This window comes from Neophocaena asiaeorientalis, unplaced genomic scaffold, assembly GCF_003031525.2.
Source record: "Neophocaena asiaeorientalis asiaeorientalis breed wild unplaced genomic scaffold, Neophocaena_asiaeorientalis_V1.1 scaffold138, whole genome shotgun sequence".
Taxonomy (NCBI): Eukaryota; Metazoa; Chordata; class Mammalia; order Artiodactyla; family Phocoenidae; genus Neophocaena; species Neophocaena asiaeorientalis.
The window spans coordinates 5961109-5972671 of record NW_020172632.1 but is presented as its reverse complement, the minus strand read 5'-3'; the positions used below and the strand labels follow the sequence as shown (position 1 = coordinate 5972671).

The window sequence follows — 11563 nt, the reverse complement described above, 5'->3', positions numbered from 1 at the left end:
TTACATTTTATGTGTCTGCATCAAATTTCCTTAAGAGGTCTCTACTGCTTAAAATAATAACAATACTGATAGTAAAAAACCTACTAGCCTGGTCCAAGGCTCTCACTTGGTAACTGAAGTAAAGGAAGGGCCTTGCCTAACTACACAGAAAGAGCAGGCCAACGGGCCACGAACCCCAGCTCCCGACTCCCCTACCCAATGCTGCCCTCCACAAAGATTTAAAGAGACGATAAACCTTCCACAAGGATTTCTACTGCCAATTTTATTTCAATAGTCAACTGTTCCCAGAGAAGAAACTCCTGGTGCCACAGGTGATGCGGAAGAACCATCCTGTTCTCTGAGAACTGCATCAGCACTTATGAACAGGCTACTTTTTAAAGCTAGCAATCACTATAAAAACACTAAATAGTCAAACTTTAATAGATTTTTTTAAACCAGAAATGATGCCTATAATGGCTTAAACTTCACGGAGAACAAGTGAAGCAGCCCTAGCGGCCAGAAGGCTTATAGTAAAGGCTGGAGAAGGAGCGAGGGGCAGTGGCCAGGCTGACTGTGGGGGACAGAGCAGCAAGGAAGGATGCTGCAGAACCTGCTGTCAGCACCCTGGTCCTGGCTGCTCGTGCCATCCTGGATGTGCTGGACGCCTGATGTCTGTGTGGCCCCCAGCTGGGGACCAGGGAGAGGCAGCGGAACCAGAAGGCTGGAGTAGATGGTGCCTCCTGTCCTGGAGCGGGACCTAAGGAAATCAGAGGCTGCCTCTGGGGGCGAGTCTGATAACAGCAGCACAAACCAGAGATGGTTAAATTCATTCCTTAACGTGAGCTTCCACCAGTCCCCCACTCCTTACAGCCCTGGCTCTGCCCTCCAAGCTCCTTTTCAACCGCCTGTTATCTCAGGATTGAGAGAACTTTAGCAATCACCTTCCTTCCTCCAATCTTGAAATGGGAATTAACTGTCATCTTACGCCTATCACTATCCTTCCTCCCTACACATCACTGAACAGAGACAAGAAAATCATTGCTGTTAACACCCCCAAGGCCCCACTCTGCTGGCCTGAGGGCCGGGGCCTAGCCGGACTGCTCCTGGGACTAAGGCTGGCTGGGCTCCCACGGCCCCTCCGCATCCTGGTCATCTGTGAAGGACAGAGAAGAGGGGCTGGATTCAGCAAGAGGAAAAATTACCTGTTTTCAGATGTAAGTTTTCTCGAAGGCATTCCCATCATTCCCAGTCCCTACGGAGAATTAGTTATTCCCACAGCCACCTTTAATTTGCTAGGAGTCAGGACACTGGAATTCTAGCCCTGGCCACATGACACAGACTCAAGTTCAAACTCCAGCTCTGCTTGTCACAAGCTGGGTGGGAGGAAGCAAGCTACTCCCAGCTGTGAACCTCAGTTTCTCCTTCTCCTCAGCTTCTCCTTCTGTCAAAGGAGATGATGCCATACTTTGCAGCATCAGGGGATTAGGTGAAACACTAAATGAGAACGAACTTTTACTACCGCCTTTATCGTTTCAGCCATCTTCAGGATGGCCTCGTGAAGTAAGGGACCCTCATTAGTCCGCTTGTACAGATACTGAAACTGAGGCACGCAGGAGTGAATTAACGTGCCCGAGGTCATACAGTTGGCAAGCGCTGGAGTCAGGACTTATACCCAGGCTGTGCGGCACCAAGCCACACTGCACCATCTGCCCAGCTAACAGATCTAGGTGTTGCACACACAGCAAGTGTACAATAGGCCTCAGTTTCTTTTCCTGTGGAGCCTCAGGGGAGGATGGAAAGGGTTAAAAAAAAAAAAAAAATCCTAGAACCTTTAAAGCTGCAAGGGCCCTCAAAAGAAAACCCAAAGCATTTTCACATCCAGAGTTGCAGTTGACCCTCACAGTAACCCTGTGACAGGGCCTGTTTTACAGGTGAGAAGACTGAGGTCTAGAGGAGGGTGTGAGTGCCCAAAATCACCAAGTGCACCAGTGGCAGAGCTGTGAAGGGCAGGTCCTCTCCAGAGTGGCCTGGGGGAGAGGAATCATCCCCACCAGCCCCCAAACTGGCTCCAGCTGCTGCTCCAGGCTCAGCACGTGCTGTTTCCCCAGCCAGAGAGGCCCGGCACCTCTGGTCTTCTGAACACACCACATGCGTGCCATCCTCCAAGTCTCTGCCCACGGGCACTGCTAAGGTGAGGAAATTAGCATTGGACCTGGAGCCAGGCAGAGAATTCTGTTGAAATCTGAGCTCCGCCATGGACATATAGGAGAACCTCTCAGGGTTCTGTCGGCTTCCTCACCTGAGAATGGGGACCCACCTCCCCTAGATGATCACGGATGGAATTTAGGGAGGGGTGCAAGGAAGAGCTTACCCAGGGCCCAGCACATTTAAAATTCTGTTCTCCATTTCCCTTCTTTGCACATCCATTTCGCAGTAGGGCCCCCTTCCTCCAGAAAGTCTCCCTGGCCCCTCAGCAGCTGGAAGGTGGGGGCTCACTCACCAGTGTTCTCCTTGTCCGGGTCAGACACGATGGGCAGCGAGGACGACGGGGGCGGCGGGGGCACGCAGTGGAGCAGGTACCGCGGGGGTAACTGGGCCGGCGGCAGCAGGTAGTAGCGGGTCTGGAGGTCTTCCACTGGCTTCTCCACCTGTGGGGCGCACACAGCAGAGAGCCAGAGGGGAGAGAGTTGGCCAGAAGGGCCAACCCAACGTTCATTCTCCTGAACGGGGGGCTCCCCGTGGGGCAGATTCACCTCCATGGCCCAGACACCGGGGCACAGGGCGCCCAGAACAGGCTGCTTGGCAAGCACCTGCCAGATGACTGAGGCAAGAAGGAACAAAGGCACACCTCAGATAAGCCCGGGAGCAGGCGCACTTGCACAGGTCCACAACCTCCTTCCATCCTTACCACCCTAGGAGGGAGGTTCTATTACTATCCTCACTGTGGTGACCCAAAACTGCATCAGTGAGATGAAGGTACAGGCCCAGGGCCACAGAGCTGGTGAGTGGCAGAGGCAGAACTGAATCCCGAGTCGGCCTGACCCCACTGCTTTGCAATGGAGAAGGATCTGCATGCATCCCGACTACGTGTGGTCCCACCTTCCCCACGTGTAATGACTCAGACTCCAGGGTCGCTGGGCCTGGGGGGTGTCCCCCTTCTAACCGGACAGTGTCGTGCAGCCGTTTCTGAGGCAAGGGCAGCTGGGTGACCTCAGCAAAGTGGCTTCGGCAATCAGCCCTTCTGTATTTCTGTTCCTTCTCCAGAAGATGGAAGCTCACCCCACATCACAGGACCCCAAGGCTGGAATGAGGGGACGTGGAGGGGTGATGACTACACAGCTCAGAGAAACTTAACTGGAAAGACATGAATGTGATAGAAAATTATGAATTTCAGGTGTGGGTCCTATTGTTTACTTCTCCATCCAGATGCTTCAGAGCAGCCCTTCTTAAGCTGTGCTCCAGAGAACTCTGGTGTCCTACAAGGTATTTCTAAAAGTGCTCTCAACAGTGTTCTTTGTCAAGGGAGTTTGAAAAACACTGCATACCACCTCCACACTGGTGAGTCACACACAAGCATATTAAAGGCCTCGAGGCAGTCTGCAAAAATCTCCTTAGGTTAACCGAGCACTTCCTAACTTAATTTGACCACAAGGAAGGGAAGATAAGCCCACTTTTGAGTACCTGCCATGTCCCAGACCCTGTGCCAGACACTTTGTACGCACTCACACCTTATTGCTGGAATCTATCAATGGCCCTATGAGATAAGACTCTCACCCCCATTGTACAGATTAAGAACCCAAGCGAGGTCCTCAGAGGTTAGGTGACATCCCCAGGCCATGTGGCCAGTAAACAGCAGAGGTAGGATTGGTCTTTAGGTCTGTGCGATTCCAGGCCTGTGCTCTTTTGTGGGAAGAGAAAAGAGGAAGCAAAGAAGTAACAGGTGGGGCAGGACAGGAAGAGAAGGTGGAAGGTGGCTCGGGGCATATCTAGGAGGCTGAGCAGGGGCCAGGAGGACAACGATGAAAGCAATTCATAGGCTCTTGGGTTCGAAACAGCTTCACAAATAAATGCCTGGTCCTCTATCCAGACATGAAGCGGGTGGGAAGGGGGGTTATTAGTGCTTTAATTCCAAGCTGCTCAGCATAGTCTCTCCCTGGACCACAGCTCCTGCCTGGGGCTTGTGGTGGCAGCTCAGGCCCAGATAAAGCAACTGAGATCACACTCCTAACAAAGGCCGTCTGGCAGGCCTGTCAATCAGAGCCCTGCCCCGGATGCCAGGCCCCAGGCTTCTGTGTGAGCAGACGGTGGGTGTGTGCTCCATTTGGCCAAGGTCCCTCTCTTTGTGTGGAAGCTAGAGACGCCGTGCTCTCCCTGGGCTGCAATGGGGTGGCCCAAATTTCAGGCAGGTTAGGGGTGGAGGTGAGAGTCAAGGGCCATGTTTGCTCTGCCTCTGTCCTGGCTCTGTCACTGACCAGCTGTGTAATCTGAAACCTAGTCCCTCACTCCCCAGTCCTGTGACCCTGGACAAATACATAACTTCTTGGGGCCTTCTTCCTCTGCCCTACAATGAAATAACATGCACCTCGAGGGCTGACATAAGGGTCAGTAGACACCCTGGAAATGATCAAGACCAGGGGTGTTCCAACTTTTCCCCCTTGAATGAATGGAAAATGATTTCTAAATAAAACTTTAAAAGATCTGTAACAGACAGAGGAGATGCTGCTGAGGTGAAGCAGGAGTGGGGATCCAGCCCCTGCGTGCCTGACCTGCCTGGTCACAGCTGGAAGGAACCCTACTGAACCAGCTAATGACCTGTGGCTAATGACCTCATTATGTAAATGCCAAGCTTTTATCCTTTCTCTTACTCACTTCCCACATTAAACCAAAGAAGCCTACCCTCTACTCGCTCTTCTCCACCCTCCACCCAAGGGAAACATCTCTGTAACACCCAGCGTTAGGCTTGTAGCTCTGAGAGAGACAGTAAAGGTGACAGTGGTCTACATTTCCCTGAACTTGAACTGCGTCTGAGCCAACCTCCCCCACAGGTCCAGCCTTATGGGGTCAAAGTCAGGACTGGTCACCCAGGCCTCTCACTATCCTGCAGTCCTGATGGCCCTCAGTGCTTGCCAAAAGGGAGACGGGCAGAAGGAGCTGGTAACCAAGGCCACAAAACCTAGTCCCCCCACCCGTATCTCACACAACGGTTCTGACTTTTACACATCCAGCACTCAAAACTCCAGGCTCAAAAGCACACCAGTTAGTAGCCAACCACTGATCTTATAAAAGGATTAAATTTCATCCATTCTTTCAACAAATATCTCCTAAGGTGACAGGTGTTTGGGGAAGGTTTCCATATTTTTCATGACTAAGCTTAAATGCCACTTCCTTCTGAAAGCCCTCTGCCGTCTCCGGTGGGATATACCTTTGGGGCAGGGGACCTACGTCTGCTCCTGGCTCTGCCCTCAAATGTGTGGCTCCAGGAAAGTGATATTTCCTTTCTGGTACCCAGCAAAATGAAGGGCCCTTCTAGCACTGGCATTCCATGGGTCAAGGCTGGTGGTCACTCAGTGTTACTGTGTGGCGGTTCCTCAGGCTCATTTGAAATGTGTCTGTATTCCTTCTTGCCTGAGCTCCCCCCGGAGCCTTTTAACCCGCGCCACAGCCCAGGCTGACTTGTCTACATGTGTACAGACTTGGCTACACATGTGAATTCCCAGAGGCGTACACAGTACAAGGTCAATGCTGTATCCTTCTGACCAGTGCCCAGGGCCTGGTACAGAGTGGGCACAATGGCTGGCTTCCTGGGACTGAGGGTCTGTAAAAGCAGCCAGGGTAACTGGGGTAAGGAGGAACCTCGAAGAGTCAGGGATGGTACTCACCAAGCCTGCTCCATTGTAGTGGCTGCAGGACACATGCTGGAAGCCCTGCTGCAGGGGGACCCGCGGGGTAAGGGATGCATCCTGATAGCCCAGCAGGAACGGGTGGTAGGGGTGCACGCTGGAGCAGTTGTGGTACAGCTTGGAAGGCTCTCTTTCCAGGTACTCAGACCCCACCACACGATCTGAGTTGACGCTCAGAGGGGGCCCTGAAAAGGGACACAATGAGGGAAGTGTTAAAAACACACAGAGCTAGGAAACAGGGCATCACATTACTGTCTGGAGGTAGCAGTACAATAAACACTCATATCCATTTACAGAGAACTCCCACATCCATTATGCTTTTGACCCTCCCTGCTCTTTAAACCCTTCACCCATGTTCCACTCACTGTTCTTAGGAAAAGTCCTTTGGCACAGCCACGAAGCCCCATGTGGGCTAGTTCCTGCCTCCACTCCAGCCTCCTCATTCCCGAAAATCTAGCAGCTCCTTTCTCCTCCACCTCAGGGCCTCTGCAGATGCTGTTCCCTAAGCTTGGAAGGCTTTTTCTCCTGACCCCACTCTGCCTCCTGAAGTCCCCAGTACTCAGCTCCTAATCTTCCTTCTGACCACAACTAAACCATCGATTATTAGAGCTCTATACACCAATCTGTGCGACTCTTTGATCAGTGGTGTCCCTCTCCCCGGGACAAGATCCTTGAGGGCAAGGAATCTGACTCATCCTTTTCATCATTAGTGTCTGACACATGGTGCTCAGGGCTCAGTCCCTGTTCTTTGAGAGATGGAACAAAGAAAGGCACTGTGGGGCTTCCCCGGTGTCACAGTGGTTAAGAATACACCTGCCAACGCAGGGGACACGGGTTCGAGCCCTGGTCTGGGAAGATCCCACATGGCGTGGAGCAATTAAGCCCGTGCGCCACAACTACTGAGCCTGCGCTCTAGAGCCCGCATGCCACAACTACTGAGCCTGTGGCTCCGCAACAAGAGAAGCCACCGCAGTGATAAAACCATGCACCGCAACGAAGAGCAACCCCCGCTCGTTGCAACTAGAGAAAGCCCGGCCACAACAACGAAGACCCGATGCAGCCAAAAATAAATAAATGAAAGGAAGGAAGGAAGGCACTGCGTCCATGGAAAGATATCGTTCTCCTAGAATTGCTGTTTCAGATCTGTCTTCCCCATCTAGTTCTCTGGGGACCTATATTTTCCTAGAATGCCCCAGAAGGCAGAAACGGGCTTCAGAGAGCATCAGGCCAATCCCCTTAGCATACAGAGGGGAGAGAGCGCCACAGAAGGAAGGAGCTTGCCTAGGGTTACAGAGTGAGCAGGCCCCCAGCGTCCTGACTCAGACTTGCGCTCTTTCTACCACACTGCCATAGATAAAACCAAGAAGACACGTGTCTGCACCCAAAACGAGCCCCTTTAAAAAAGCTTCAAATGTACACGTGACTTGAAATTGTAATAGTGAAAGCCACAAGACCTAGGGAACAATGTAATTTATGCATATGGGGGGAGGGGAGAAAAAACAGGCAACAACAATCATCTCAATAGACTGTCCTCCTGTAGTGTGCAGAGCTCGCATTCCCACCCACGCCTGGGAAAGGGCTGGAAGGGCTGAACAGACAGACCCATTGGGGCAGGGAATGGGTGAGGCTCGGGGCCTCTAGGGCACAGAAACGGAGGGGACGGTGCGCAGGCGCAGTCTTGTTGCGCTAGCCCACCCACAGGGACGTCCTGGGGAGGAGCCTCCAGCCCAAGAAAAGGGCGGGAAGAGGCGCGCAAGCGCAGTATGGTCAGGCTTCCTCGAGCCTCTCCGTGGAGGGGGAGGGGCAGCAAAGTCGACTGGGAGCCATTTTTTTCCTTTCAGGATGGAAACGCAAAAAGCTGTAGCTAAATGTTAAAAGCCCTCAGAACCACCCATTCCTTTCTCTCTTTTACCTTCTTGCAAAAAGGCACCGAACCCAAATGACTACTCAGAAAAGGGTATCCCAAAGCAAGGTTACCTCTAGAAAGCATCTTCCCCACCCCCACCCCTTCCCCGCGGGATTCGAGTGGGCCTGGGACGCCGGCGTGGGGAGCGGGGAGGCGGCAGCCTGGAGAGGAACCAACAGCAGGGCAAGGCCGCGCGGGGCCCGCCCGGGAATCTTACCGAAGTCGGCGAATGGCGGGCTGAGCACCGGCCGAAGCGGCCTGCTCAGCTCCAGGCGGCTGGGGCAGCCCCGGCCAGCGGCCTCCGCCCCGAGCTGGGGCCTCAGAGAATTGGGCATGGCCGCGGCGGCTTGTTTGCTCGGCCCCACGTGGCCGCGGCCTCCCAGAACTGGCTGGAAGGTGCTCGGGCCGGGGCTCCAGCCCTGCTGGGGTCTCTCGAGGAAGCAGGCGGCCGCGCGGCGCTCGGGGCCCGGGTGCGCGTCTCCCGAAGCGGCAGGCGGAGGCAGCGGGCGTAAGCTTGAGCCTGGGACAGCGGCCGTGTCCCCGGAGGCCGGCTGGGGCCCTTGAGCGCACAGGGCCACCTCCTGCTCCTCCTCGGAGACTTGCTTCTGGAGTACCTGCTGCGCGGCCGTGATCTTCTGGCGCTGGGTAATCAGGTAGCACTTCTTGCAGGTGCACTGCTTCCAGCGGCACTTGCCCGCGTGGCCCTTGACGGGCACCAGGAAGCCATGGTTCCGGCACCGGGAGCACCTGGGGGCGCGCAGCATCTTGTCGGCCAGCTTGGCAAGGTCTGCCTCCATAGCACAACCGCTGCCTCTGGGAGCTGCAGAGCGAGTGGAGCACGGATGAGCAGTGCCCCACGAGTCGCTGGTGCTGGGGACTTTGGATACACTTGTAACAAAGCGACTCCCAGTGCGTCCCAGGAACTGCAGCAAGACCCTTGCATTTTCCCTTTTTTGGGTGCAAAATTTGGAGAGTTTCTATCCCTTGGTTAATAAGATGCAAGGGATTGGGTTGAATAAGTTCTTCATGTAATGCTATTGCATATATGTCATCTGGATTATCTGACGCTTTAGGCATTTAATTTCCAAACTCTCTATTCCCGCCATCCCACAGACAGAAGCTATTTCGTAGTTTCAAAAAAAAAAGGCGGAGTGATATTCAACGGTGCACAGATTTAAAGCTCCAGAGGAACGTATAAACCAACCCATTCCGGTAGAAAAGCATTCCAAAAGGCAAACCGTGTTTCTCCTTCCAAAAGCTGCTGCTTCTGCTGAATTTAATTTGTCTCCCCTGCAGGGAAGCAGCCGTTCACAGCGATGCTTCCAGAATATTCTCAAGAGCTCAGTGCAGCGTGATAGCTGCTCAAGGGTGTGCCCTATAGTAATTCCCATTTTTTAAGTCTTATTGGTATAGGAATGCATTTCTGGAAGATGGCATATTGCTGTTGTTGATGCCTTCCAAAGTGAAGCATACTTAGAATGCTTTAAAGTAAAATAGACTTAGGATATTTTAGCATGAGCTTGAACCATTGCTTAACTGTGCCATGAATTTAGTTACCTCTGTAAAACAACCCAAATCTCGGGACACCTAAAAAGTTGCCACAAACTTCATAGCTTCCCAAGACTACTAAACTAATTCATTTTTTTGTTTTATAGAAATTTGTGACTCCGTGAGGTCTTCCCCCGCCCCCCTTAGGTCCAAAAAAGAAAGAAAAAAGCTTGTGATCATAGGATCAATCATTTTCTTTAAGGAGGTAGTTATGGTTAATACCTGGTGAAAACGTGTGTATTTTTAACTGCCCTCTCTCTGAAGTTCTCTCTTTCGGGTAGCAGAATGGTAGAAGCTGAGAGCCAAGGCCTGGTGTCCACCTTGATCTTCCTGAGCCTCTGGTTGCAGCTGTATTTTGTATTTCTCACCAGCTGCCTGACAATAGGAAGTGGTTGCCAGTCTGAGGCTGATTATGTACTGGAAAGCTGAAAAGAGGTTTCTAAAATCTTTTTCTGCTTTAAGGAAATATATTCCTCGGGCTTCCCTGGTGGCGCAGTGGTTGAGAGTCCACCTGCCGATGCAGGGGACACGGGTTCGTGCCCCGGTCTGGGAAGATCCCACATGCCGCGGAGCGGCTGGGCCCGGGAGCCATGGCCGCTGAGCCTGCGCGTCCGGAGCCTGTGCTCTGCAACGGGAGAGGCCCGCGTACCACACACACAAAAAATATATATATTCCTCATCTTAATAAGAGGGCAAAAAGTATATTCTTCCTGTATTATTTGGCCCTTTAGGAATTTCACTGGTAATTTAAATCCATTTAAAGAGATCTAGGTTTGTCTTTGCTTTGCTCTAACACCCTGTATCTTAATTTTTGATTTAAAAAATATGGTCCTATAGATACAAGGACAGGCAAGCTCTTTTTCTGACTCTACTCAATTCAGAATGTCTAACTTTTTCACCGACCTTGTCAATTGAAAATGTTACTTAAAAATCATATTTTCAATACTACTGTCAAAAAAACTGGGGCATAAGCTGCATTGTTTCATTATGCTGCAAATTATAAGGTCATTTTCTGCATTATCAAATTTAAATTTTAACATCAGGTGACATCAGCTGGTAAGGCCTAAACAAGAAAACTACTCTCATTTACACTTTCATGCTTGACCACCCAAGCTCTCTTCATTTTCCTATTAATGATTTAAAGGAAAATCCTATTCAAAGACAACATTTGAATTAACTTATTTTAGCCTTGTTAAGGACAAAATGCTTCCATATCTATTTCATAACTTTAGGGGCAAAATTTACCCAAGGTGATGTGAATTTGCATAGTGCTTTGAATTAATAAACAACCATATGTCTTTTTAATCAGTAGTCACGTTATAAGATGCAGAAACCTCATAAAGTAAACAAATAAGAAACCTTATATAGTAAACCTCAGAAACCTTATATAGTAAACAAATAAGAAAAAAATATACTAGTTTATTTCTCTCTTCCCCGCAAAGTCTCAATCTGTGTAGGTAAATTCCAACAGAGCTTTATTTATTTCACTCTTGGAAATTCAGGCAAATTGATAGTTTTGTTTTATTTAGGTTGATGACTGATTACTCCTTAGGCTGCTGCTGCTAGATAGAAATAGATATACTTCTTTAAATTATTATTTAAAAAGATGGTAAGATGTAAAAGTGAAAAACTGGAAGTCAAAGAAGGATGAGAGCAGTAAGTACATAGTAGACCCCTTCCTTCCCCACACCTAAACCTTTGGATGTTATGTTTAAGAAAGTCTGCATCATTGTAAGCAGTAGTTTATAAAATGACAAGTTATAGTTACTGGGGAGTCACCAGTTTGACTAGTTAACCACAAAGGGGCTGGTTGATGGGCATATCTGAGTTCCAGCTTTAGATATGGCTGTATTTTCCTCGGAGTCCCAAATTTCCTACTTTGAATGATGCCTCTTCTCTTCTGTTAATATGATTGCTATTGGTACTGTTTAATTCATATTCATTTTAAAGAGCCCTGTATTATGCAGTACACAGGGGTATCATTTATAATCATTAAATATTGCATGCACTATAATGTTTCTTCACTGGTAGCACACAGGAGTAAGGAAGGGCTTTTTTGCCTATAGCATCTTTCCCCCAGCGGCTATAACCTAGATATCTAATATCTTCTTCTTCAGGCTCTCTCTAGTGAGCAATGAAAACTTTATTGAAGATTTTGTAGGGGATAGAGGGGAGGATTTACATGACACATCCTACAGCAGATGCTTTAAAATCCTGCCTTAGCGTTTCT

The 11563-nt window shown here is 50.3% G+C and overlaps 1 protein-coding gene across 1 annotated transcript; it reads right to left on the bottom strand.

The window, feature by feature from the left end:
- Nucleotides 1-1067: 1067 nt before the first annotated feature.
- On the bottom strand, nt 1068-8549 carry DMRTB1 (DMRT like family B with proline rich C-terminal 1). The gene is given in 6 exon segments (XM_024739254.1): nt 1068-1132; nt 2480-2627; nt 2685-2800; nt 5737-5794; nt 5859-6064; nt 8003-8549. Coding segments are annotated over 6 exon segments (1140 nt in total).
- Nucleotides 8550-11563: the final 3014 nt, after the last annotated feature.